Consider the following 26,224-nt stretch of genomic DNA (forward strand, 5'->3'; position numbering starts at 1 on the left):
CTGAAACTGCTATGTTGACAGCTGCAGGGTTAAAACCTGGGGGACCTGGCACCCAGACCACTTCATTGAGCTGAAGAGGTCTGGGTGACAATTTTTAAAGTGTAACAGTTTTGGCATATACAAATCTGTGATTTATCTATATCTTGTGCTAGCAAATGTATGGACTTTTTTATTATTATTATTTTTTTAAGTAATGTCTCTCACCCCACCTGTCAAACAATCAGCTACCAGCACAGAATTCTATGCTGTTGGCATCCATCCACAAAGAAAATTAACTGACCAAAAAAAAAAAAAGGAGAAGAACCCTCCCTACAGGGGACCTCTAATGCCCTCTTATACTGCCACCTCACCCATGGCTCCACCTAATTACTGTCCACCACTTGTCCCATTACAGTCTATTATAAACGAGGCAGCGAGGCTCATCTTCCTGCCGGCCAGCGCCTCCCCCCTTTGTCAGTCCCTACATTGACTTCCCATAAGATATAGGACTCAATTTAAGATCCTCATACTTGCTTACAAATAACTACACAATGCTGCTCCAACCTACTTGTCCTCACTAATACACAAATATGCCCCGTCAAGGCCCCTACGCTCTGCCGGAGACCTACGTCTAACCTCTGCTTGTACTCTTACCTCTGATGCTCACCTTAAAGACTTCTCTTGGGCTGCACCGTTCCTTTGGAACGACCTTCCCCTCTCTGTTAGACTTTCACCCAGTCTCCACTCCTTCAAAAGATCTTTGAAAACTTACTTCTTTAGGAAAGCATATCAATTAAACTGTGAACAGCTTTCCCTCCTCGCACCCTGATTCCTCTCCTGAAACTGTCATCAAGATAGAACAATAAACCCTCAATGAACACTAACCTAGCAGCCTACTTTTCTACCATTACCTTTTGTGTCACTATACCCCACTCCCTCTAGCATGTAAGCTTACTGAGCAGGGCCCTCAATCCCTCTGTTCCTGTGCATCCAACTTGTCTGGATACAAATACGTGTGTTAGTCCACCCAATTGTACAGCGCTACGGAACTTGTTGGTGCTATATAAATAATTAGTGTAGCGCACACAAGGTTCACTGTGCTAGACAGGATGTACGTTTTAACCCAATATCTTCATTAAGCAAAATTGCACACCATTGATCACTTTAATCAATGATATATGCTTTGACTAATGAGGTAGTAGGGTTTAAATGGAACCTAGCATTACATTAATTTTGGATTTTCTTACAGTCAGTAAAAACACTAAAGTATGTTGTTTCTTAGAAAAAATATGATACATTGAACAGACCCAACACATAGATATTTATCCATTCAAAGTGGCTTCTGCAAGTGGCTGACAGAGTCAGACAAATTAGCAGGGTTATCCAAAAGCAAGGAGAATCCAATATTAATTCAGGGTGAATATCAAATACGAGGCCAGAGCCTAAGAGCATAGCTGACTTTGAGATTGTTTCCAGTTCGGCTATTTTGACTTTAGAATTGAAATTCACTTTGAATTTTCACTTTAGTGAATAACCCTATCTTGGTAGACATATCTTGGTTGAAAGCTTAAAAGGGACACTCTACTGTCCAAGAACAAATTACTATATCGTAGATATTTACCCAATAAAAACATGCATGCAGTTAATTATGTGCTTCTTAATTGGTGAAATAGCTAAAAACTAGATTGTAATTTATCTAGCCCTTACGGTTTTGCATATAATAGTTTTCTAGGACTATACTTTACTTGGATAATTGTTAAAAAAAATATATATATATATATATATATATATATATATATATATATATCTATATATATATATATACACACACACACAAAACAGAAATAGTCAGCACGTGAAACGTCGACTATTGGAGTAAAATTTGATTTTACAAACCCTGGGAGTGCTGACTATTTCTGTTTTGTGTCTAAAAGTGCAGTCGAGCACCGGGTCAAATATACACTGAGTAGAAGTGCAGGGCTTTTTTATTTATATATACAGTGGGACCTCGGTTTACGAATTTAATGCGTTCTCCGGGACGTTTCTTATTGCGAAACATTTGTAAACCGAAACACGGTTTCCTATAGGAATGCATTGAAAACCAATTAATCCGTTCTGGAGATCAGAACGTCAAAATGAGCTGGCATGGAAACCAACACCCAATGCAGAAAACACCGTAAAAGGCATGCAAACGACGAAGCTCAGCTCCCTACCTTTCCACAGCTTGAGAAATGCACCAAAAAGTCCCAAAACAACTACAAACAATTTCCAGAATGGCTCCAAAACTCAATGCAAAAGCCGCTCCAACACCTCCACACTCGATGCCACGTGCTACCCACAGGCTCCAGCATGCAGGGGGCGGTGCTATAAACCTCCCAGGTGCAATGCATCCTGGGGAAACTCGCTTTGTATTGCGAATTTTCATTTGTAAACCGAGACATTATTTTCAATGAATTTTCATTTGTAAACCGAAAATTATGTTAACCGAGGCGTGTGTAAACCGAGGTCCCACTGTATATATATTATATATATATATTTAAATCTGATTATGTTACATAGAACTGAATGAAGAATGTATATTGATATTAAATTAACAACAATATAGGATTCTTCAGTCCTATATAAAACAGATTTAACAGATTTTTATTTATTTTTTTTGTTATTTTCTGTCCAATTTTGATGTGTTACTTTCAATAAAAGTGTGGTTATTTATTTTATTGGCTTGTATTTTTTTATATTATATTCATTAAAAAGTCTAATAATAAAATTATAGAAAAAAACTATTTTAAAATCATTTGGGGGGGGGGGGGGGGGAGGAAGTCATTTTCCGTTTCGGTTTTCAGCCAAGGGCATCCTGAATTTTTGGTTTTGGACCAGAATTTTTATTTCGGGGCATCCCTAATCTTCAGTTTATCTTCAATATGAATATGCTAAAGGAAGTACCAGGAATGGTAGTGTGATTTATAGCCAAGGGGTTTAACAAGGTTAATTTATAAAAAAAAGTGTGAATTTCTATTGAAAACTGCCCTTTTTTTTTTTTTTTTAAACTAAGAATAAGAGGACACACTCATAACACAAAGTACTTCAGCAAGCTAAAATGCTTTAGGTGTTTGGACTGTTCATATAAATACAGATTAATGTGGAACTTTAACTCTGGAGGTTCTAGTTCCACATTCTCTCACCACAGAAAATTATTTGGAAACGTTTAATGGTGTAAGCCATGCAGACGAGGTATTTCCATGTTTAGGATGATTTAAAAGACTCATGATGTTCTGGGCGCACGTGCTTATTTGTGCAGCTGTTGAAAAATGCTTCTCAGACATTTCTTCCACAGTGCCATATGAGTGTGCACGTACTCTCATGATGCGCCAGTACAAAACAAAAAAACATGCAACATAAAAGTATAAGAAATCTGCTTAGATTTTTTTTTTTTTAAACAATAACTACACAACCTGCAGCTAACTTTTTGTTAGCTATTGGGTTGTTCCAAAAACCCAAATGCAAAGATCCCCTTTTAAAAATGAATATACCCCCTCCATGGTGACTGTCGGATAGAAGAGTAGTGGCTCCATATGTAGCCACCCATTCATGCAACGGCATGCCCCAAGTCATCGCAGACAGCATCTATCATCCATTTCTGGCAGTCATGGCTACAGTTTTTTGTGGTTCGGCTAGCACAATGTACAGATGAAATCAATAAAAAATAAAAAACAGAATTCTGTCACGACAGTTACATAATACATCAATGCACATGCTGACCTGTCTCCAACGGGGCTGTGTTCCTGGCTGCTGCAGGGGGTTTGTGTCTTCCTCTTCTCGGGCTCCGGGGCTCCCTCTCTCTCCTGCTGCCGCCGACTCCGGTCCGGGGAACTCATGCGAGAACCCGCTAACAAACAACCACAACTACTACACAATCACAGACCCTTGGGCCATACAAACAGTTGTAATAATCAAAAATGTGTGTACTAGGCAGATTGCTCAGTCCCTGCTCTTCCTATATATGTGCCTCTCCGCTCCTGGATGGTTTGCAAGCAGCTATTAGATATACACGAGCCCCTGGTATTTGCCCTTGAGGTGCAATTGGGTTTTGTACTTAGGGTGTCACTGCTGTGTGCTCATTTGACAGTTTTCATCAAGCTGTCAGGGCTAATATTAGCAACACTATGAATGGCTACCTATTCTGCACAGTAAATGATGCTGTATATAAATATATATGTGTGTTTATATATATATATATATATATGTGTGTATGTGTGCATGCAGCACGTTGCTGCCCTATATGCACAGCCTGAGTGATGCTGTGAGTGTGGGGCCGCAGTCTGTATCGGGTGTCTGTCTATTGGGGTGTGGAGAGCCAGCCAGCCCGGGGTCGGTGGGGGGTTATATCAGGGCCTGTCACACCTCGACGAGAACAGCGAGGACTCAGATCACCGGCGGCGGGTATTGCTTGTGGTTGATTTGTTGTTTTATTTTTTTGTGATTTGTTGTTTGTTTTTTTCCTCCTTCTTCTGCTTGTCTTGTCAGCCCGAGCCCAGCGCCGCCATCTTGCTACAAGACACGGACCTCAGGCAGCGCAAACTGGGAGGACTACGGGGAGGGCGGAGGTATCCCAGCAAACACCGCGGCGCGGCACCATAGACACCAAGCTGCCCGTCATGGAACGCGAGCAGACAGGAAGTGATAGAGTTGGGGGGCGGGTGTACAGGGCCCAGCGTGCTGTACAGGAAGCGCTCAGTGACAGCGTGATAGCTGGCTGTTCACACACAGTGCTGCCATATAGCGGGCTGGCAGGCTGCTCTGCACGGTGTGTGTGTGTGTTAGTACAATGGAGAGAGCTCAGCACTGTGACAGCTCCCTGTACATAATACCAGTACCAGCATATTAAAATGAATTGCTCTTGTTGTATCATTTTTTATTTTTTTTTAACTTTAAAGAAAAAAAAAAAAAAAAGGCTTTCTGAAATGCGACATTACCAGCCTATAGGTATGTTTGACTGGAAAACATCACATTTCTAGGGTTATTTTAACCATTTTTAAATTAAAATTAATTATATATAGATATATTATGCCTTATTGGGCACTAGTACCTTTTGCCAACACCTCTTTTAAAATTATTAGACCTGTAAAATAAAAATTAATTAAAGGACCACTATAGTGCCCTGAGGGTGCCCCCACCCTCAGGGTCCCACTCCCGCCAGGCTCTAGGGGAAGGAAAGAGTTAAACTTACCTCTTTCTCTCCTCCTCCATAGCGACGTCATCGGCTGAATGTGCATGCGCAGAGAGAAGTGAGAAGCGCCTCTAGCGGCTGTCAATGAGACAGCCACTAGAGGCTCGATTAACCAATTTATAAACATAGCAGTTTCTCTAAAACTGCTATGTTTATATAAAAAAGGGTTAATCCTAGCTGGACCTGGCACCTAGACCACTTCATTAAGCTGAAGTGGTCTGGGTGCCTACAGTGGTCCTTTAAATTCATCATGCCTCCTCATTTATTCCCTCTCTATGGTCCAAACAGATTCTCTAGTCAGTTGTTTGCAGTTTAGTGTTGCAAATTGTAAAATTGCACGCAAGAACTTTAAGGGACTGTGGTGGAATCTCGGTAAAAATAAATTTAGTAGGCCGAGATTACCACGTGGCATGTGTACGTGCATATGCTGACGTATCGATCAGTTGGTTGCACGAGGCAAGATACGATCAGTAGTGTACGGAGCATGTGCAAGAATACAGGATGTAGTACTCCCCCTCCTCCATTGTGCTGGACAAGCCATGCGGTCAAGCAGGAAGTTAATTCTTATTTGTATTGATTGGTCAAGAGAATGTGCGGGTGGAGCTTAATATGGGAGGAGTTATGTGCCTATATAGGGAGCCTGCACTATTGTCCGGGACTCAAAACTTGTGGTATTTTGGTGACGCTAGTCCCTCTGAGTCCCGATCGGTGATCCAATAAAGAATCTCTTCTTTCCTGAAGAAACCTGTGTCCATCTCTCTGTGCTTCGCTTCCGTCAATTTCTCCGGTATCATTTGGTGCATTGGCCGGGAAGCTCATCGTTCAACGGTAGCTGAGAGGCAGAGGCGTGAGACGGTCTATCTTTGCCCACGTTCTCTACGGCTGCACCCCTGAACTTCTGCGTGGACCTCCCTTCGTCTCGGCGCCACTGGTCTGTTGTCCAGGAGATCATCGGCCTCTACGTGAGAAGTGCTGGGGTGTCCCCGTCGATGAGTGTGAACTCAGGTTCAGGAACGAGGAGGTAAGACAACTGCTGTTTTAGACGGCAGAACCCACTAGGGGTATACCGATTGTGCGGTAGGCCCAAAGGGGTTTGAATCTGTGTATCTGCCCCCTCTGTCGGAGGGAAGGAGCGAAGGCGCACCGCTCGATCGAACGCTCTTTAGTCAGACCGTTTGATTTTGTTAGTCAGGCGGGGCTCTGGTGTAAATAGCCCTAGCCGGACACCGGTGTCTTGTCTAGACTAGCGTTCTAGGGTGTATATTTTGTTCGCTAGGTCGGAGGGACCGGGAGACTAAGCGGCGTCTGTGTAAATTCGGTTCGCTAGCTCTCAACCTATCTGGGCTAAGTGGGAAGGCGTGTAAATTTGGAACCCACTAGACTTTTGATAGTGCGACTAAGAGGCGTCTGTGTAAATTCGGTCCTCTAGCTCGCTATATATGGTGATTGGGCAGTGTGGCTAACCAAAACGTATGTAGATTGTTTTTAGGTAGTCCATTCAAGGTACTGGCCAATAGTTTAGTTGGGAATTGTAAATGTGTTAACGATTGTTTAGTAAAGTGTATATCTTGTTAGATAGCGCGAGCTCAGCCGTCTAGCGAGAGTGTTAATAGTGTGTTGCTGTATCATAGTGCACGGTACCATAACCCTGTATATTTACTGACACTGTATATAAGTACTAATCATTGTCGTCCATTGCATGTTTAACACCATAACCACTAATAATTGTATTGTGACCTTAACTTGTGCTTTGACCTATGCTAACCGTACTGTAACCGCTATTTGTAAAAGACGATGTTACTGGGGTGTGTTATAGACGGGTAATTCGTATATAAAGAATTATAGCGTGGGTGACTGTATAGTTACGCCAAAGGGCATAATATTGATTATTTAGTGACTGGTGTAACAGCTGTGTGTGTACGGGAATTCCCTGAGTGTTTATTGTTATTGTGTACGTTTCACTTGGTAACCGTACCACGTGGTGCTGTTGCCAGAGGAAACGGGTGTGACTGTTGAATAGTACGCGTGCATAGTATTCGTTGTCGACGACGTTCCATTGTTAAGTATGGGTGCGTCGCAGTCAACGATTCCGGATCCCTTAGGTTGTATGGTGAAGAATTTTAAAAAGGGATTCAAAACTTGTGATTTTGGGGTTAAAATGTCTCCTGTACGTTTGGTCACTTTGTGTACTAGGGAGTGGCCTACTTTGGTTGCGGCATGGCCGCCACGTGGCAGTTTGGATCCAACTCTGGTACAGCGCTTACACGTGGCTGTATCAGGTAGGCCTGAACTTTACGGCCAGTTTCCTTATATTGATTGTTGGAGACAGGCCGTAAATGACTCGCCAAAATGGCTCCAGACATGCCACGAGGAGCAATGTCGCCTCATGGTAGCTAGGACTTGTTTGTCCACTAGGACTGGTGTTAGGCCCATTTTGGACACGCCCCCTGAGTCCGAGATCCCTTTGCCGCCCCCTTACTTTCCGTTAAGAGGAAGTGACGCAAATGCAGGAAGTCCTGCAACCCTCCCCTCATTACCCCCATCCACTTCCGCTTCCTCCTCCAGTACAGGATCCACCCCCCCTCGTACTAAATCTCCCCTTCCGGAATCAGAACCAACCCCCATTAAAAACGAATATCCTGATTTGGCGCCACTTCAGACTTCCGGTCAAGCTTCATCTAGCTCGGCTCGAAGTGTTTTATTTACAACCTTTTCCCAAAACCAAGCTCCCACCTCCCCATACCCTATTTCTCCCCGACTGGAACCTATGACTGACGCCCCTCCACGTAGCCCCATACAGACCCGACAGCTGACCGGTGCCCAACAATTAAAACACTATCAGATGCCTCTTCGTCTGAATCCTGGGTCAGCCTATATCGATGCCGCAGGCCAAATGGCACATGCTGACCCAGTCTTTGTATATGTCCCATTCACGACAACCGATCTCTTAAATTGGAAGACCCACAATTCCTCGTATACTGAGAAACCACAAGCTATGACTGATCTGTTCACCTCAATAGTACAGACACATAACCCGACATGGGCTGATTGCCAGCAGTTATTAATGACTTTATTCAACAATGAGGAAAGGACAAGAATTAATCAAGCGGCCATTAAAGCACTAGAGGATAAAGCCCGTACTTTAAACCAAGCCAATCCATCAGCATGGGCCGCAACACATTATCCCAACACCGATCCCGATTGGAATGTAAATGGTGCTGATATGGTTCAACTCAGAGCCTATAGAGACGCTATAATTGCTGGCATGAAAGCTGGAGGAAAGAAAGCCATTAACATGTCGAAGACAGTTGAGGTGATTCAGAAAAGTGATGAAGCGCCCAGTGTCTTTTATGACCGATTATTGGAGGCATACCGCTTGTATACCCCCTTTAATCCGGAAGACGCAGACAATTCCCGAATGGTGAACTCCGCCTTTGTCAGCCAAGCTTATGGAGATATTAAGCGCAAGCTACAAAAGTTAGAAGGGTTTGCAGGTATGTCCATCACCCAACTAATGGAGGTAGCGAATAAGGTATACATGAATAGGGAAACAGAAAGTAAGAAAGAGGAAGAGTGCAAGATGCGTAGAAAGGCAGACATGCTAGCGGTAGCGATCGCAGGCGTAGATAGACGGGGCCCAGATAGAGGCGATAGTAGATGGAATGAGGAACCTCTAAGTAGAAATCAGTGCGCATACTGTAGGGAAGAAGGGCATTGGAGAAATGAGTGTCCTCGAAGAGAACAGTGTGAGAAAGACAGACCTAGGATAGGTTATGGAAACTTTAGAGGCAGAGCGAGAGGTAGAGGAGGCCCCGGAGGGAGTAATGGTAATAGAGGGAGTAATGGGAACAGAGGAAGTGTTAGGGAAGACAGGTATTTTCCAGCAGCGCAAAGGTCCCGCGATAGAGAAGGTAGGGACTTTGTAGGATTGGCTGACACGGTCATGGAAGACTATTGATACCGACCGGGCTCCATCCCCCTTGGTCGAGCGGAGCCTATTGTCGATGTATCAATAGGGGGAAAAAGGAGTGCGTTCATGATCGACACTGGTGCTGAACATTCAGTGGTGACTAATCTAGTTGCTCCTCCATCTGGAAGGACTATTACTGTAATAGGAGCAACTGGAAGAAGTGCTGAAAAACCGGTTCTTAAAAGTCGACTCTGTACATTGGGAGGCCACGTAGTAAAACATCAATTCCTTTATATGCCTGAATGTCCAGTCCAATTGCTGGGACGTGATATGCTATCAAAATTACAAGCGCAGATTACGTTCCTACCAAATGGAACAACATCCTTAAAGTTTAATGGACCTTCAGGTATTATGACATTATCCGTACCAAAGGAAGAAGAGTGGCGACTTTATACAGCGTTGACTAGCCAAAACCCTAGGAGTGATGAGACATTATTCAACATACCAGGAGTTTGGGCAGAGAACAACCCACCAGGACTGGCCCGCAATATTCCACCTATAAAAATTGAACTAAAACTTGGGGTTTATCCAGTGAGCCTAAGACAATACCACATCCCGCAGAAGGCTAAGAAGAACATCCAATCCTATCTGGATAAGTTCATACGGTATGGTATCCTAAAATTCTGTACTTCCCCCTGGAACACCCCATTGCTGCCTGTTCAAAAGCCCGGTACAGATGAGTATCGACCTGTGCAGGACTTGAGAGCAGTCAATGATGCGGTTGTTAGTATACATCCAGTTGTACCCAATCCATATAACCTGCTTGCTTTAATTCCGGGCGGGGCTACTTACTTTACAGTCTTAGACCTCAAAGATGCCTTCTTTTGCCTCCGAATTGCCGCAGAAAGTCAATGTATTTTCGCTTTCCAATGGGAGAACGCTGTAACGGGCTCAAAACGCCAAATGACTTGGACAAGACTGCCCCAAGGGTTTAAAAATTCACCTACCCTATTTGGTTCAGCCCTAAGTCAAGATCTACTGGATTTCGAGTCCATCCCAGGAGAGTGTGTATTGTTACAATATGTAGATGACTTGTTGATAGCAGCAGTTACAAAAGAAATCTGTCAGCAAGCAACGCACGATCTACTACACATTCTCTGGAAGGCAGGATACAAGGTGTCTAGAAAGAAGGCTCAGTTGTGTTTGCCAACTGTCAAATATCTGGGATTCCATATCTCTGAAGGTCAAAGAATTATGGGGCCAGAGAGAAAAGAAGCTGTGTGCCAAATACCGATACCCAAGAATAGAAGACAAGTGCGAGAATTCTTGGGGGCAGCAGGCTTCTGTAGGATATGGATTCCCAGCTATGCGATACTGGCAAAACCTCTGTACGCAGCTATCAAAGGTACAGAGCACGATCCCTTCTTATGGACCCAAGAACAGCAAACGGCATTTGAAGATGTGAAGAAGGCTTTGATGAGTGCCCCAGCATTAGGTCTACCTGATCACACACGACCATTCTACTTATATGTACACGAGCAAAGAAGAATGGCTGTGGGAGTATTGACACAGTACTTGGGATCATGGCAAAGACCTGTTGCCTACATGTCTAAGCAATTGGATGCAGTGGCCAGCGGACTTCCACCTTGTCTAAGAGCCGTAGCTGCAGCCGCCCTGCTAGTAGCTGAAGCCGATAAACTCACTCTGGGTCAAGAACTTTATGTACGAGTCCCACATGCAGTACAGACGTTGTTGGATTACAAAGGAAATCATTGGTTTAGTAACAGCCGTATGACCAAGTATCAAGCAATGTTGTGTGAAAACCCCAGAGTGCATTTAGAGACTGTAAACACCTTAAATCCAGCTACCCTTTTGCCACAACCTACTGAAAGTCAACATGATTGTTTGGAAGTAATGGATGAAGTATTCTCAAGTAGACCAGATCTTCGTGATTTTCCCATCCAGAACCCTGATGTTCAATATTACACCGACGGCAGTAGTTATGTGAAAGAAGGGATCCGCTATGCAGGATATGCAGTGACAACAATAGACAAGGTGATAGAAGCTCGGCCACTGGCGAAAGGAACATCAGCACAAAAGGCAGAATTGATAGCACTGACACGAGCGTTACAATTGGCTGAAGGTTTAAGAGTGAACATCTACACGGACTCCAAATATGCGTTTTTAACCACTCATGCCCACGGAGCTTTGTATAAAGAAAGAGGACTACTGAATTCAGAAGGCAAAGAAATCAAATACGCAGCTGAAATCCTACAACTATTGGAAGCAGTGTGGGAGCCGAAAGAAGTCGGTATCATACATTGTCGAGCGCATCTGAGAGGAGATGGTGATGTAACCAAGGGAAATCGGATGGCAGATAGTGCAGCTAAGCGTGCTGCTGAATCAGGAAGACAGGAGTATGTGGGGCATATAGCTGCTCTTATACCAACTCCACTGTCCCAATGGACTCCAGCTTATACAGCTCAAGAAGAGGAGTGGTTAAAGACTGAACCAGGAAAGTATTTGGAGAACAAGTGGTATCAGCTAGAAGATGGAAGAATAGTCATACCAGCATCACTAGCGGTAGAAATTGTCCAAAATTATCACAACGGGACACATTCTGGGAGAGACAGTACTGAAGAATCTCTCAGAAAACATTTCTACATACCAAGATTGTCCAACTTGACTCAGGCCATTGTACGAAGATGTGTAACGTGTGCTAAAAATAATGCAAGACAAGGACCAGTAAAGCCACCAGGAGTCCAGTTTATGGGGGGACTCCCCATGTCCGATCTACAAATAGACTTTACAGTGATGCCTAAATCGGGTGGACATCGTTACCTGCTGGTAATTGTGTGCACCTATTCAGGCTGGGTAGAAGCATGTCCTACTCGTACAGAGAAAGCAGGAGAAGTTGTGAGATTCCTGCTACGAGAAATAATACCCCGATATGGACTACCCTGTTCTATAGGATCGGACAATGGTCCAGCTTTTGTTCATCAGTGCCTACAACAACTGACTCATATGCTTGGTATAAAGTGGAGGCTTCATACAGCATATAGACCCCAGAGTTCTGGTAAGGTAGAGAGAATGAATAGAACTATTAAGAATCAGTTGGCTTAAATGTGTCAGGAAACCCAACTTAAGTGGAACGTTCTCTTACCCATAGCTCTTACCCCTACCAGAAGGATGGGCCTCTCTCCTTTTGAAATCATGTATGGACGACCACCTCCCGTACTTGGTAACTTAAGGGGGGACTTGAGTCAGTTGGGAGAAGGAATTACCCGGCAGCAGGTTGTAGAGTTGGGTAAGACTATGGAGGAGGTACAGAAATGGGTACAAGATAGATTACCTGTGAATATTTATCCCCCTGTTCATAGTTATCATCCAGGAGATCAAGTGTGGATTAAAGAGTGGAATAATGTACCGTTAGGGCCCAAGTGGAGAGGTCCTTATGTTGTTCTTTTGTCTACCCCTACAGCGATAAAAGTAGCCGAAGTGACTCCGTGGATACATCACTCCAGGGTTAAACCAGCAGCAGTCGATTCTTGGCAAGTTACAGCAGATCCAGAGAATCCCTGCAAGATCCGGTTAAAACGCACTACTCAGTCGGAGTAACGAGGAACTATTGTGGATTACAAATTTTATTGTTACAGGGATTTGGTGAAGTGAGTGTTTTTAGACGGCCATAATAAAGCCTGTCCGCTTACCGACATATAGTTTATAAGCCAGGGAAAGTCTCGAAGGGACTCCTGTGAAGACGAGCAGAACTCCATTCCCTGCAGCCCTTACATCCTGGAAGCTGAGGTGCCTTCGCACGGACGAAGACTGAGGATGACGGCGAAAGATGTGTTGATGATAGTGTTTATTTATGTGTGTTTTTATATTCAGGAAGGTAGAGGTACCGACACTCCTAGCTGTGAGGTATGCATTAAGACTACGAGAACAGGTAACCATATTTCCCAAACCCTAATTTGGCATTCACAATACGAGTGTAAAGGAGATGTATCGAGATGTAGATACTTAAATATAGATTATAGTGTGTGCCATTTAGGAGTAGGAGAACCTAAGTGCTTCAGTCCGGAGTATCAACCCCGTACAATTTGGTTGACTCTCAGGAATGGAGATCCTCAGGGGACCCTAATTAATAAGACGGTGTTAGAATCCGTACATTCTTCGGGTGTTCTGCTATTTGATGCGTGTAAGGCGATATCAAGTGGTAGAAAGCCGTGGAATGTATGTGGGGATCTTAGATGGGAGAGGACGTATGGGTCTAATGATAAATATATTTGTCCCAGTAGTAAAAATAAATATGTGAGTCCTAGATGCCCAAATAAAGACTATAACTTTTGCCCATATTGGTCTTGTGTGGGGTGGGCGACTTGGGGACAGACAGTAGACAAAGACATGATAGTGACTAAGTTGCCTACCAGCCCATATTGTAAGTCTATGGAATGTAATCCCATCCATATACTTATAAATAACCCCGATAAGTTCTTAGACAAATATGGCAATTTATTTGGGTTTCAGATATACGGGACGGGTTTAGATCCTGGGACAGTATTGTTTATAGGGATAGAGACTGATACGGTATCCTCCCAAACTCATCAAGTATACCATTCCTTTTATGAAGAGATGAGTATAGATAATAAGATCCCCCATAATGCTAAAAACCTGTTTATTGATTTAGCCGAAAGTATTGCCGGTAGTCTTAATGTTACCAACTGCTATGTGTGTGGAGGTACTAACATGGGAGACCAATGGCCTTGGGAAGCAAAGGAGGTAATGTCCGGTTCTGAGGCAGTTGACCAATTAATATCTACACAAGCCGATTATCATATGAGTGTTAGAGGTAAATCTGAGTGGAGATTAAAGACCTCCATCATAGGTTATGTTTGCATAGCAAGGAAAGGAATAATGTATAATACTTCTGTAGGAGAATTAACTTGTCTAGGGCAAAAAGCTTATGATGATGATACAAAGAATACAACTTGGTGGTCGGCTTCAAATGTCTCAGAACCATCTAACCCGTTTGCTAGATACGCCAATTTAAAGGATGTGTGGTTTGATTTATCTATCACATCTACCTGGAGAGCCCCAGCAAATTTGTACTGGATCTGTGGTAAGAAAGCCTATTCGGAGTTGCCACAGGACTGGGAAGGGGCATGTGTGTTGGGTATGCTCAAACCATCCTTCTTCTTGTTACCGATTGAAACAGGTGAGACTTTAGGTGTTAAAGTGTATGATGTGAATCATAGGAAGAAAAGGGGACCCATAGAGATAGGCGCCTGGGAAGATGATGAATGGCCTCCCCAGCGTATTATAGATTATTATGGGCCAGCCACGTGGGCAGAGGATGGTACCTTTGGTTATAGAACCCCTATTTATATGCTCAACCGTATTATAAGATTACAGGCGGTGGTTGAGATTATTACTAACGAAACATCACAAGCGCTCAATCTTCTAGCGAAGCATAATACCAGGATGAGGACAGCAGTCTACCAAAATAGATTAGCCTTGGATTACCTTTTGGCAGTAGAGGGTGTATGTGGTGTTTAACCTGAGCAATTGCTGGGTGTATGTGGGAAGTTTAACCTGAGCAATTGCTGTCTTCAAATAGATGACGAAGGGCAAGCAATAGCGGAGCTTACTAGCCATATGGTTAAACTAGCGCATGTGCCTACTCAGGTATGGAAAGGGTATAATCCAAGTAGTTGGTTTGGTAGCTGGTATGAGTGGTTTGGAGGGCTTAAGGCAGTGGTAGGTGGAGTCCTACTGATTTTAATGTTGTGTCTACTCCTGCCGTGTCTTATACCCTTAGTAGTTAGGTCTGTGCAAAGCCTGATAGAAAATATAGCAGAGAGGAAGGCTGCTGCACAGATAATGGCGATTTATAAGTATAAGGCTCTAGATCAGGGAGAACCAATGCAGGAAGATGAGTGTTGAAGATTCACATCATAGATAAAGTCTGGTCTGGTTCATGGTAACTTGCGGTGTATGCAAACCCAGGTTAAGTGATGCCTCAAGTAATTGTAAAATATCAAGAGGCATCAAAGGGGGGAATGTGGTGGAATCTCGGTAAAAATAAATTTAGTAGGCCGAGATTACCACGTGGCATGTGTACGTGCATATGCTGACGTATCGATCAGTTGGTTGCACGAGGCAAGATACGATCAGTAGTGTACGGAGCATGTGCAAGAATACAGGATGTAGTACTCCCCCTCCTCCATTGTGCTGGACAAGCCATGTGGTCAAGCAGGAAGTTAATTCTTATTTGTATTGATTGGTCAAGAGAATGTGCGGGTGGAGCTTAATATGGGAGGAGTTATGTGCCTATATAGGGAGCCTGCACTATTGTCCGGGACTCAGAACTTGTGGTATTTTGGTGACGCTAGTCCCTCTGAGTCCCGATCGGTGATCCAATAAAGAATCTCTTCCTTCCTGAAGAAACCTGTGTCCATCTCTCTGTGCTTCGCTTCCGTCAGTTTCTCCAGTATCAGGACTCTATAGTCACCAGAACCACTGTGGCTTAATGTAGTGGTTCTTGTGTCTATAGCCTGTCTCTGCAGGCTGAGCAATGAAAATGCTGCCTTTTCAGTGAAATAAAAAAAAGAGTGTTTCCATTGCAACCTGGTAACAACTCTAGTGGAAGTCACTGAGCCACTAGCCGTGCTTCCTATTTCAGTGCTACACAGTGTAGTACCTACGTTCAGTGTTTTCACTCTTGGATGAAGACACTGAACGTTCCCCATAGAGATACACTGAGCCAATGCATCTATATGAGGAGATTCTGATTGGCATAGCATTTTGCTGCACGTGTGCAATAGCCTCCCCATGCTTTCCTATAGGAAAGCATTGGATTGCCTGAAATCATCAACATTGATGTTCTCAGCCATGGAGGCAGGGTCAACCACGGGGAAACCAATGTGGCGCTGGAGAAAAGGTAAGAAAAGCTACTTTTTATCTCCAGTCTGAGGGCAGCCAGGGACCTAGGCATGTAGTCTAACACCAGTGTTAGCAATATATGTTTGTAAGTGTGTCGGTTTTATCTGTGTCAGTGACCCCTGTGTTTAAGTGTGTGTGTCTGTGTTCTCTGTGTGTAACTGTTATGTGTGTATTTTAATTTTATTTGTTATTTTTTTTTAATTCTTTATTTTTGCACACGATAGGCAAGGCAAGAATAACACAACTTTGAGGCTTGCGCAGAAGCCAAAATGCAAAATAACAATCGTGCAAACACAAAAATTGACATCAGCCCATATGACAAGCCACTCCATGAATTCTGTACCACTTGCCCCCCATCGAGGATTTTTTTTTTTTTTTTTGCTTAATTCGAATTCTCCATTTTTGCTCGACAGGAAAAATCAGTGCAGAGAAAAAGTCAGGCTTACGCAGAAGCCAGCATAAATATTGCAAGTGATATAAACAATATAGATTAAGCAGGCATTGCGCATCCCACCTGCCTCCCCGCACAACCGTCACCCTATCGAGGGAGTTTTATATTCATATATGTTCAGGCATATAGGCGGCATTTGGGACCCCTTCTTATACCTTATGTCTTATAGCTAAAATCAGTAGTGGGTTTCCCAGCACCTCCGGCAGCTTGACTATGCCTGGTATATAAAAAGATTGTCCCTTGGAAACCAAGGGGTAAGAGAAAAAAAAAGAGAGAGAAAGAAATAAAGAATGAGTACAAAGAAAAATAAAATAAAGAGAAAAAGCAGAGCAGGAATCAAAATAAGCAAGAATAAAATTTTGAGAAAAAGTGAGAAGAGATAGTTAGCTGAGAAAAAGATGGGAGGGGAGGGGGGGGGGGGAGAACGTCCCCACTAGCAGTATTATATCCGTGTTAGTTCGTGGGGCCTCAGTATGAACCGCGTCTAGTCTCTGAGCAGCATCCCTTCAAACTCCGCTCAAGCCCACTGGACTGTTGTCCCAAGGCTCCCATAATTTTTGGAAAGACACCGTCGTACCCCTTACCCTAGCCGTCAAGTCGTCCATAATTCTACAGTCACGTATTCTAGAGACCACCCCTGAGAACTCCGGGCCCTCTGATTTTAGCCACTTAGTCGCTATCTCCCTGCGCGCACTTAGAGTTATTTTATGAGTCAGTGTCTGCTCCCTCCTAGTCCACCCGTCAACTGTTCTGTTTAGCAAATATATCCAGGGGTCCATCTTCAGGGGTCTATCGAAAGTTTGTTGCAGCAGATCTTCCACCGCTTTCCAAAAACTGCGTACCTTCGGGCAATCCCACCACATGTGAATGTATGTTCCGCGGGATCCGCAGCCTCTCCAGCAGTCATCCGTGTCCAGTTTATGCATTTTGTATAGTTTTACGGGCGTAGTATACCACCTGAACATAGTCTTCCAAGTCTATTCCTGGAGTGTGACGCATATGGAAGCATTTTTATTCGCTTCCCATATCTCCTGCCACTCGATACCTTCCAATGTCTCACCGAGATCCGCTTCCCATTGCTCAGTGTACGTCAAAACCCCCCACTCTTTATTTTCTGCGCTAAGGTGAGCATACAAAAGTGTGATCATACCTTTAGGTGCCAATTCGTCCGAACAAATTTTCTCGAAGAACGTCAGCTTCTTCAGGGCTGCCGCCCTAACAAGCGGTCGTCCAGCAAAATCCCTTACCTGAAGAAATCGAAAAAAGTCTGCTGGGGTCAAGTGGTTGCCTTGTTGTATGTCCTCAAAGCGAATGATCTCCCCGTTACGGTATAACTGATGGATCCGCTGTAGTCCGGCTCTTTCTATGTTTCTAAAGCCCCGTGGAGCCATGTCGGGCTGGAACTCTCTGTTCCTAAGCAGGGGGGTGAGAGGAGAGGGAGCCGACGCCAGTCCGTATTTATCTTTTGTCATGTCCCAGATGTGGAGCGAGTTGAGTATGGCTGGACTTGTCACCCTTATCATAGGTCTATGTTCCTTAGGGACCCACATCGTGAATTGGGGTATATCTGAACCGACTAGCATAGACTCAATCTCCACCCACCTTCTTTCCTCTGGCGGGGAGTGCCACATGGCAACCTGCGTCAATTGAGCAGCAAGGTAGTAGAAATACAGGTTAGGCAGTCCGAGCCCCCCCCTATCTTTACGTCTATACAGGATTTTTCTGGAGATCCTGTGCCTTTTATTCTGCCATATAAAATCCCCTACCGATTTTTGTAACGGTGCCAATTGTGCTTTTGCAACCCGTACAGGTAGCGCTTGGAATAGAAATAAAAGGCGCGGGAGGACATTCATCTTAACGGAATTGATCCGTCCAATCCAAGAGATAGGTTTGTCCGTCCATTTTTCCAGATCCCTGATCAGCGCCCTGAACATGGGAGTGTAGTTTGCAGAATATAAACGTTCCGGGTCAGTCGTTCCGGGTTAATTCCTAAATACGTCAAGGAGTCGTTTCCCATCTTTATGTAAGTCTCCTGCATTTCCGCCTCCGAAAGGCCCACTGACATGGCGCTGGACTTGTGGATGTTCGCTTTATATCCGGACACTTCCCCGTATGTCGTTATTACCTCTTGCAGCGCAGACATGGAATCTGCAGGTTCCGTCATGGTCAGGAGGACGTCGTCCGCATACGCCGAGACGGTGAAGTCTCTATCCCCACTCTGACTCCTCTGATGTTCGGGTGTCTGCGTATCGCTTGTAGCAAGGGTTCAAGCGCTAGTACGAAGAGAAGAGGGGAAAGTGGGCATCCCTGTCTGGTCCCGTTGTAGAGCCTGAAAGGTTTCAGCGGGGCTCCCGGTATCGACACCTGTGCCCTGACCTTATGGTACATTGCCCTGATAACAGTTATGTATTCCTCCGGAAATTCCAAATGCTTCAGCACGGAGAACAGAAATTGCCATCGAACCATGTCGAAGGCCTTTTCTGCGTCGATAGATACGATCAGGGTGGGTGTCCCGGTGACCTTTTGCTTCCAAATCAGGTCCGCATTCCTCCTCGTATTTTCAAACAGTTGCCGACCTTGGATAAAACCTACCTGGTCTGCATGTACGAGGGAGTTCAACAACGGGTTCAATCTGTCCGCTTGTACTCTCGCTAGGATTTTCATATCATGGTTGATTAATGAGATAGGCCTGTAATTTGTGGGGTGGAGTGGGTCTTTCCCAGGTTTAGGTAGAAGCACAATCGTGGCAATGGACATGTCAGGGTCTAAGGTCCCACCTTGCCTCAGGTTTTCAAATAGCTTCACCAGGTGGGGTGTAATTTCTTCCCTGTAGGTCTTATAATACGCGCCGTCAAAACCATCCGGTCCCGGTGCCTTATTACCCTTCAGGCCCGAAATGGCTCTATCCACTTCTACGTCAGTGATTTCAGCTGCCAAACCCTTCGCCACTTCTCTGCTCAACTTCTTCAATCCCAAAGTGTCAAGATACTGTAGGATGTGTTCCTCCTCCTGTTCGGCGTGAGTATTTCTCAATGGAGTGTGATTGTATAGTTGCTTATAGTATTCCTCAAAAACCTCAGCTATGTCTGTCGGGATTGATTTAGTCGTGCCATCCGGGTGACGTATTGCTGTGATGTGAGACCGTTCATGTCTGGGGCGAAGCTTCCTGGCAAGTAAAGTGTCCATTTTGTTCGCTTTATCGAAAAAAGTACGTTTCGACCATACCATGGACCTGGCAGTGTCATCTAACAACAGTGTACGGATGTTTCTCCGCACTGCTTCCAATTGCCCGTAGAGCTCACCATTCGGGGTCAATTGATGTTTCTGTTCAAGGGTCCGCAATTGCCCCAACAGGGCCTCTAGCTTTTGATGTTTCACCTTCTTCCGTCTGGTAGCTAACTTAATCATCATCCCACGCACCACAGCCTTGTGTGCCGCCCACACAGTACTCGCCGTCACGTCAGGGGTGTCGTTCACTTCAAAGTATTCTATCAACCCTTTCCGGATCTGTTCCACCGTTTCAGGATCCCGCAATAAGGACGTATTCAGTCTCCATGTCCATGGTGATGCTATACAGAGGTTGCCCAGGGTGATGGAGACATCTGCGTGGTCCGACCACGATATGTTACCTACCTGTGACCCTATCGTGCGGGAGATACCTGCTGTGTTCGTTAAAAATAGGTCGATCCTGGAGTAAGTTCCATGTGGGGCTGAATAAAAAGTGTAGTCCTTGGTTCCCGGGTGGTGAGCCCTCCACACATCTATCAGCCCGGTTTCGGCAATGAAGTCATTGAGCAACCGGTCCTGTCGCCCCCTCCCTTGGGATCTTGGGACTCCATCCTTCGTGCTCCTGTCCGTCGCCGGGCACGGGGCCGCATTAAAATCCACCCCCATTATGATCATGCCATGAGACATCGTTGAGAGTTTATCCCTCAATGAGCGCCAGAATTCGGGATCCGGCTGGTTAGGCGCATAAATATTAATCAGATGGATGGCGTGTGAATGTAAGGTGCCCAACACAAGAACGTACCGGCCTTCCGAGTCGGCTTCCTGGGAAATCAGCTGGAAGGGACAGCCGCTACTAATAAGGATGGCCACCCCGTTACGCTTGCGATGGGACCTTGCTTCGTACGACCCCGCATAGGCGCGATCCCGTAGTCTGAAACTGGCTTGTTTAGGAATATGGGTCTCTTGGAGGAAAGCAATGTCTGATTTCATTCTCTTCAGTTCCCTAAACATGAGACGACGCTTCTTCGGGCCGTTAAGGCCTTTAACGTTCAACGTAGTGATCTTGATCTCCATTGTGTGTGATTTCCTACCCTGCTGTATGACTTTGCGGCCCATACTCTTCCAACCCGCTGTAAGCTACAGGTCACCATGGCACTAGACCCCATCCCCCAAGCTACATTACTCTTGGCCTGTACTGTCGGTCCCGGGTCGTCTCCAAAACCTGCCCCTATGGAAAGGACTCCCCTGCCCCCTGAGAAAAAAGGAGAAGAAGAAAGAAGGAAAAGGAAAAGGAAAAAAAAAGAATCTAGTAGAAAACAAACCGGACATCAGCCGATGCCCGAAAGATCTGGTCTTACCTGTCGCCAGATACATGTGGGGAGCACGGTCCCGCCTCACCTCCATAATCCCGCTGGGAGGAGCTGTGGAACCCAGAGCCCTGTCTCCCATACGCCCGTCTGTCACCTAATTTGACCTCTTAGTGACTTCCTATGAAGTATTCCAAGGTTTCCAAACCCTGTCCCCGCCATTACTAACCCCCATTGGTGGCAACTCGGGCCTGTCCACTGTCAGGGTGCCCGGATGTCGCTCGTCCTGATACCGGAGAAACTGACGGAAGCCAAGCACAGAGAGATGGACACAGGTTTCTTCAGGAAGGAAGAGATTCTTTATTGGATCACCGATCGGGACTCAGAGGGACTAGCGTCACCAAAATACAGCAAAGTCTGAGTACTGAATACATAGAGTACATTCCTTATATAGCACTGTAGCTCCTCCCACAATTAACTACACCCACACATACCCTTAACCTATTTAATGAATAGAGTCTAAACTCATCCATCCGGTCTAACCACGTGGCTCATCTGATACAAAGGAGAGGGACGCGTAATTCCAGTTCTTACATTCCTGCACCTGGTCAGTACAGTGATGACAGTATCTTAGCTACGTGTTATTAACTAACTGATACTACAAACACATATACATACATATGCCTTGTGGCAATCTTAGCCTGCTAAACTTGTATTTTACTGGAATTACATCACATTCCCCCCTTTGATGCCTCTGATATTTCACAATTACTTGAGGCATCACTTAACCTTGGTTTGCATATACCTCAGGTTACCATGAACCAGACCAGACTTATCTTATGATGTGAATCTTTTAACACTCATCTTCCTGCATTGGTTCTCCTTGATCTAGAGCCTTATACTTATATATCGCCATTATCTGTGCAGCAGCCTTCCTCTCTGCTATACTTCCTATCAGGCTTTGCACAGACCTAACTACTAAGGGTATAAGACACGGTAGGAGTAGACACAACAGTAAAATCAGTAGGACTCCACCTACCACTGCCTTAAGCCCTCCAAACCACTCATACCAGCTACCAAACCAACTACTTGGATTGTACCCTTTCCATACCTGAGTAGGCACATGCACTAGTTTAACCATATGGCTAGTAAGCTCAGCTATTGCTTGCCCTTCGTCATCTATTTGAAGACAGCAATTACTCAGGTTAAACTTCCCACATACACCTCCCTCTACTGCCAAAAGGTAATCCAAGGCTAATCTATTTTGGTAGACTGCTGTCCTCATCCTGGTGTTATGCTTCGCTAGAAGATTGAGTGCTTGTGAGGTCTCATTAGTAATAATCTCAACCACCGCCTGTAATCTTATAATACGGTTGAGCATATAAATTGGGGTTCTATAACCAAAGGTACCATCCTCAGCCCACGTGGCTGGCCCATAATAATCTATGATACGCTGGGGAGGCCATTCATTATCTTCCCAGGTGCCTATCTCTAAGGGTCCCCTTTTCTTCCTATGATTCACATCATACACTTTAACACCTAAAGTCTCACCTGTTTCAATCGGTAACAAGAAGAAGGATGGTTTGAGCATACCCAACACACATGCCCCTTCCCAGTCCTGTGGCAGCTCCGAATAGGCTTTCTTACCACAGATCCAGTACAAATTTGCTGGGGCTCTCCAAGTAGATGTGATGGATAGATCAAACCACACATCCTTTAAACTGGCATATCTAGCAAACGGGTTAGATGGTTCTGAGACATTTGAAGCCGACCACCAAGTTGTATTTTTAGTATCATCATCATAAGCTTTTTGCCCTAGACAAGTTAATTCTCCTACAGAAGTATTATACATTATTCCTTTCCTTGCTATGCAAACATAACCTATGATGGAGGTCTTTAATCTCCACTCAGATTTACCTCTAACACTCATATGATAATCGGCTTGTGTAGATATTAATTGGTCAACTGCCTCAGAACCGGACATTACCTCCTTTGTTTCCCAAGGCCATTGGTCTCCCATGTTAGTACCTCCACACACATAGCAGTTGGTAACATTAAGACTACCGGCAATACTTTCAGCTAAATCGATGAACAGGTTTTTAGCATTATGGGGGATCTTATTATCTATACTCATCTCTTCGTAAAAGGAATGGTATACTTGATGAGTCTGGGAGGATACCGTATCAGTCTCTATTCCTATAAACAATAATGTCCCAGGATCTAAACCCGTCCCGTATATTTGAAACCCAAATAAATTTCCATACTTATCTAAGAACTTGTCGGGGTTATTAATGAGTATATGGACTGGGTTGCATTCCATAGACTTACAATAAGGGCTAGTCGGCAACTTAGTCACTATCATGTCTTTATCTACTGTCTGTCCCCAAGTCGCCCACCCCACACAAGACCAATATGGGCAAAAGTTATAATCTCTATTTGGGCATCTAGGACTTACATATTTATTTTTGCTACTGGGACAAATATATTTATCGTTAGACCCATACGTCCTCTCCCATCTAAGATCCCCACATACATTCCACGGCTTTCTACCACTCGATATCGCTTTACACGCATCAAATAGCAGAACACCCGAAGAATGTACGGATTCTAACACCGTTTTATTAATTAGGGTCCCCTGAGGATCTCCATTCCTGAGAGTCAACCAGATTGTACGAGGCTGATACTCCGGACTGAAGCACTTAGGTTCTCCTACTCTTAAATGGCACACACTATAATCTATATTTAAGTATCTACATCTCGATACATCTCCTTTACATTCGTATTGTGAATGCCAAATTAGGGTTTGGGAAATATGGTTACCTGTTCTCGTAGTCTTAATGCATACCTCACAGCTAGGAGTGTCGGTACCTCTTCCTTCCTGAATATAAAAACACATATAAATAAACACTATCAAAAGCACATCTTTCGCCGTCATCCTCAGTCTTCGTCCGTGCGATGGCGCCTCAGCTTCCAGGATGTGAGGGGCTGCAGGGAATGGAGTTCTGCTCATCTTCACAGGTGTCCCTTCGAGACTTTCCTGGCTTATACACTATGTGATGGTAAGCGGACAGGCTTTATTATGGCCTTCTCACTCACACCTGTAACAATAAAATTTGTAATCCACAATAATTCCTCGTTACTCCGACTGAGTAGTGCGTTTCAACCGGATCTTGCAGGGATTCTCTGGATCTGCTGTAATTTGCCAAGAATCGACTGCTGCTGGTTTAACCCTGGAGTGATGTATCCACGGAGTTACTTCGGCTACTTTTATCGCTGTAGGGGTAGACAAAAGAACAACATAAGGACCTCTCCACTTGGGCCCTAACGGTACATTATTCCACTCTTTAATCCACACTTGGTCTCCTGGATGATAACTATGAACAGGGGGATAAATATTCACAGGTAATCTATCTTGTACCCATTTCTGTACCTCCTCCATAGTCTTACCCAACTCTACAACCTGCTGCCGGGTAATTCCTTCTCCCAACTGACTCAAGTCCCCCCTTAAGTTACCAAGTACGGGAGGTGGTCGCCCATACATGATTTCAAAAGGAGAGAGGCCCATCCTTCTGGTAGGGGTACTGCGGATTCGCAATAAGGCTATAGGTAAGAGAACGTTCCACTTAAGTTGGGTTTCCTGACACATTTTAGCCAACTGGTTCTTTATAGTTCTATTCATTCTCTCTACCTTACCAGAACTCTGGGGTCTATATGCAGTATGAAGCCTCCACTTTATACTAAGCATATGAGTCAGTTGTTGTAGGCACTGATGAACAAAAGCTGGACCATTGTCCGATCCTATAGAACAGGGTAGTCCATATCGGGGTATTATTTCTCGTAGCAGGAATCTCACAACTTCTCCTGCTTTCTCTGTACGAGTAGGACATGCTTCTACCCAGCCTGAATAGGTGCACACAATTACCAGCAGGTAACGATGTCCACCCGACTTAGGCATCACTGTAAAGTCTATTTGTAGATCGGACATGGGGAGTCCCCCCATAAACTGAACTCCTGGTGGCTTTACTGGTCCTTGTCTTGCATTATTCTTAGCACACGTTACACATCTGCGTACAATGGCCTGAGTCAAGTTGGACAATCTTGGTATGTAGAAATGTTTTCTAAGAGATTCTTCAGTACTGTCTCTCCCAGAATGTGTCCCGTTGTGATAATTTTGGACAATTTCTACCGCTAGTGATGCTGGTATGACTATTCTTCCATCTTCTAGCTGATACCACTTGTTCTCCAGATACTTTCCCGGTTCAGTCTTTAACCACTCCTCTTCTTGAGCTGTATAAACTGGAGTCCATTGGGACAGTGGAGTTGGTATAAGAGCAGCTATATGCCCCACATACTCCTGTCTTCCTGATTCAGCAGCACGCTTAGCTGCACTATCTGCCATCCGATTTCCCTTGGTTACATCACCATCTCCTCTCAGATGCGCTCGACAATGTATGATACCGACTTCTTTCAGCTCCCACACTGCTTCCAATAGTTGTAGGATTTCAGCTGCGTACTTGATTTCTTTGCCTTCTGAATTCAGTAGTCCTCTTTCTTTATACAAAGCTCCGTGGGCATGAGTGGTTAAAAACGCATACTTAGAGTCCGTATAGATATTTACTCTTAAACCTTCAGCCAATTGTAACGCTCGTGTTAGTGCTATTAATTCTGCCTTTTGTGCTGATGTTCCTTTCGCCAGTGGCCGAGCTTCTATCACCTTGTCTATTGTTGTCACTGCATATCCTGCATAGCGGATCCCTTCTTTCACATAACTACTGCCGTCGGTGTAATATTGAACATCGGGGTTCTGGATGGAAAAATCACGAAGATCTGGTCTACTTGAGAATACTTCATCCATTACTTCCAAACAATCATGTTGACTTTCAGTAGGTTGCGGCAAAAGGGTAGCTGGATTTAAGGTGTTTACAGTCTCTAAATGCACTCTTGGGTTTTCACACAACATTGCTTGATACTTGGTCATACGGCTGTTACTAAACCAATGATTTCCTTTGTAATCCAACAACGTCTGTACTGCATGTGGGACTCGTACATAAAGTTCTTGACCCAGAGTGAGTTTATCGGCTTCAGCTACTCGCAGGGCGGCTGCAGCTACGGCTCTTAGACAAGGTGGAAGTCCGCTGGCCACTGCATCCAGTTGCTTAGACATGTAGGCAACAGGT

At 44.6% G+C, this 26,224-nt stretch overlaps 1 protein-coding gene across 2 annotated transcripts in view; it reads right to left on the reverse strand.

Annotated features, from left to right (window-relative positions):
• Window positions 1-4,624, reverse strand: part of UBE3A (ubiquitin protein ligase E3A) — a 59,827-nt gene extending 55,203 nt beyond the window's left edge. Inside the window, exon 1 of one of the 2 annotated variants that reach the window (XM_063459126.1) lies at window positions 3,739-4,624. In XM_063459126.1, coding sequence (XP_063315196.1) covers window positions 3,739-3,854 — 116 coding nt within the window. In that variant the 5' untranslated portion in view covers window positions 3,855-4,624. The remainder of the gene's footprint in view (window positions 1-3,738) is intronic. The other variant, XM_063459135.1, reaches the window with a different exon arrangement.
• Window positions 4,625-26,224: the final 21,600 nt, after the last annotated feature.

This window comes from Pelobates fuscus, chromosome 1 (assembly GCF_036172605.1).
Source record: "Pelobates fuscus isolate aPelFus1 chromosome 1, aPelFus1.pri, whole genome shotgun sequence".
NCBI classification, from domain to species: Eukaryota; Metazoa; Chordata; class Amphibia; order Anura; family Pelobatidae; genus Pelobates; species Pelobates fuscus.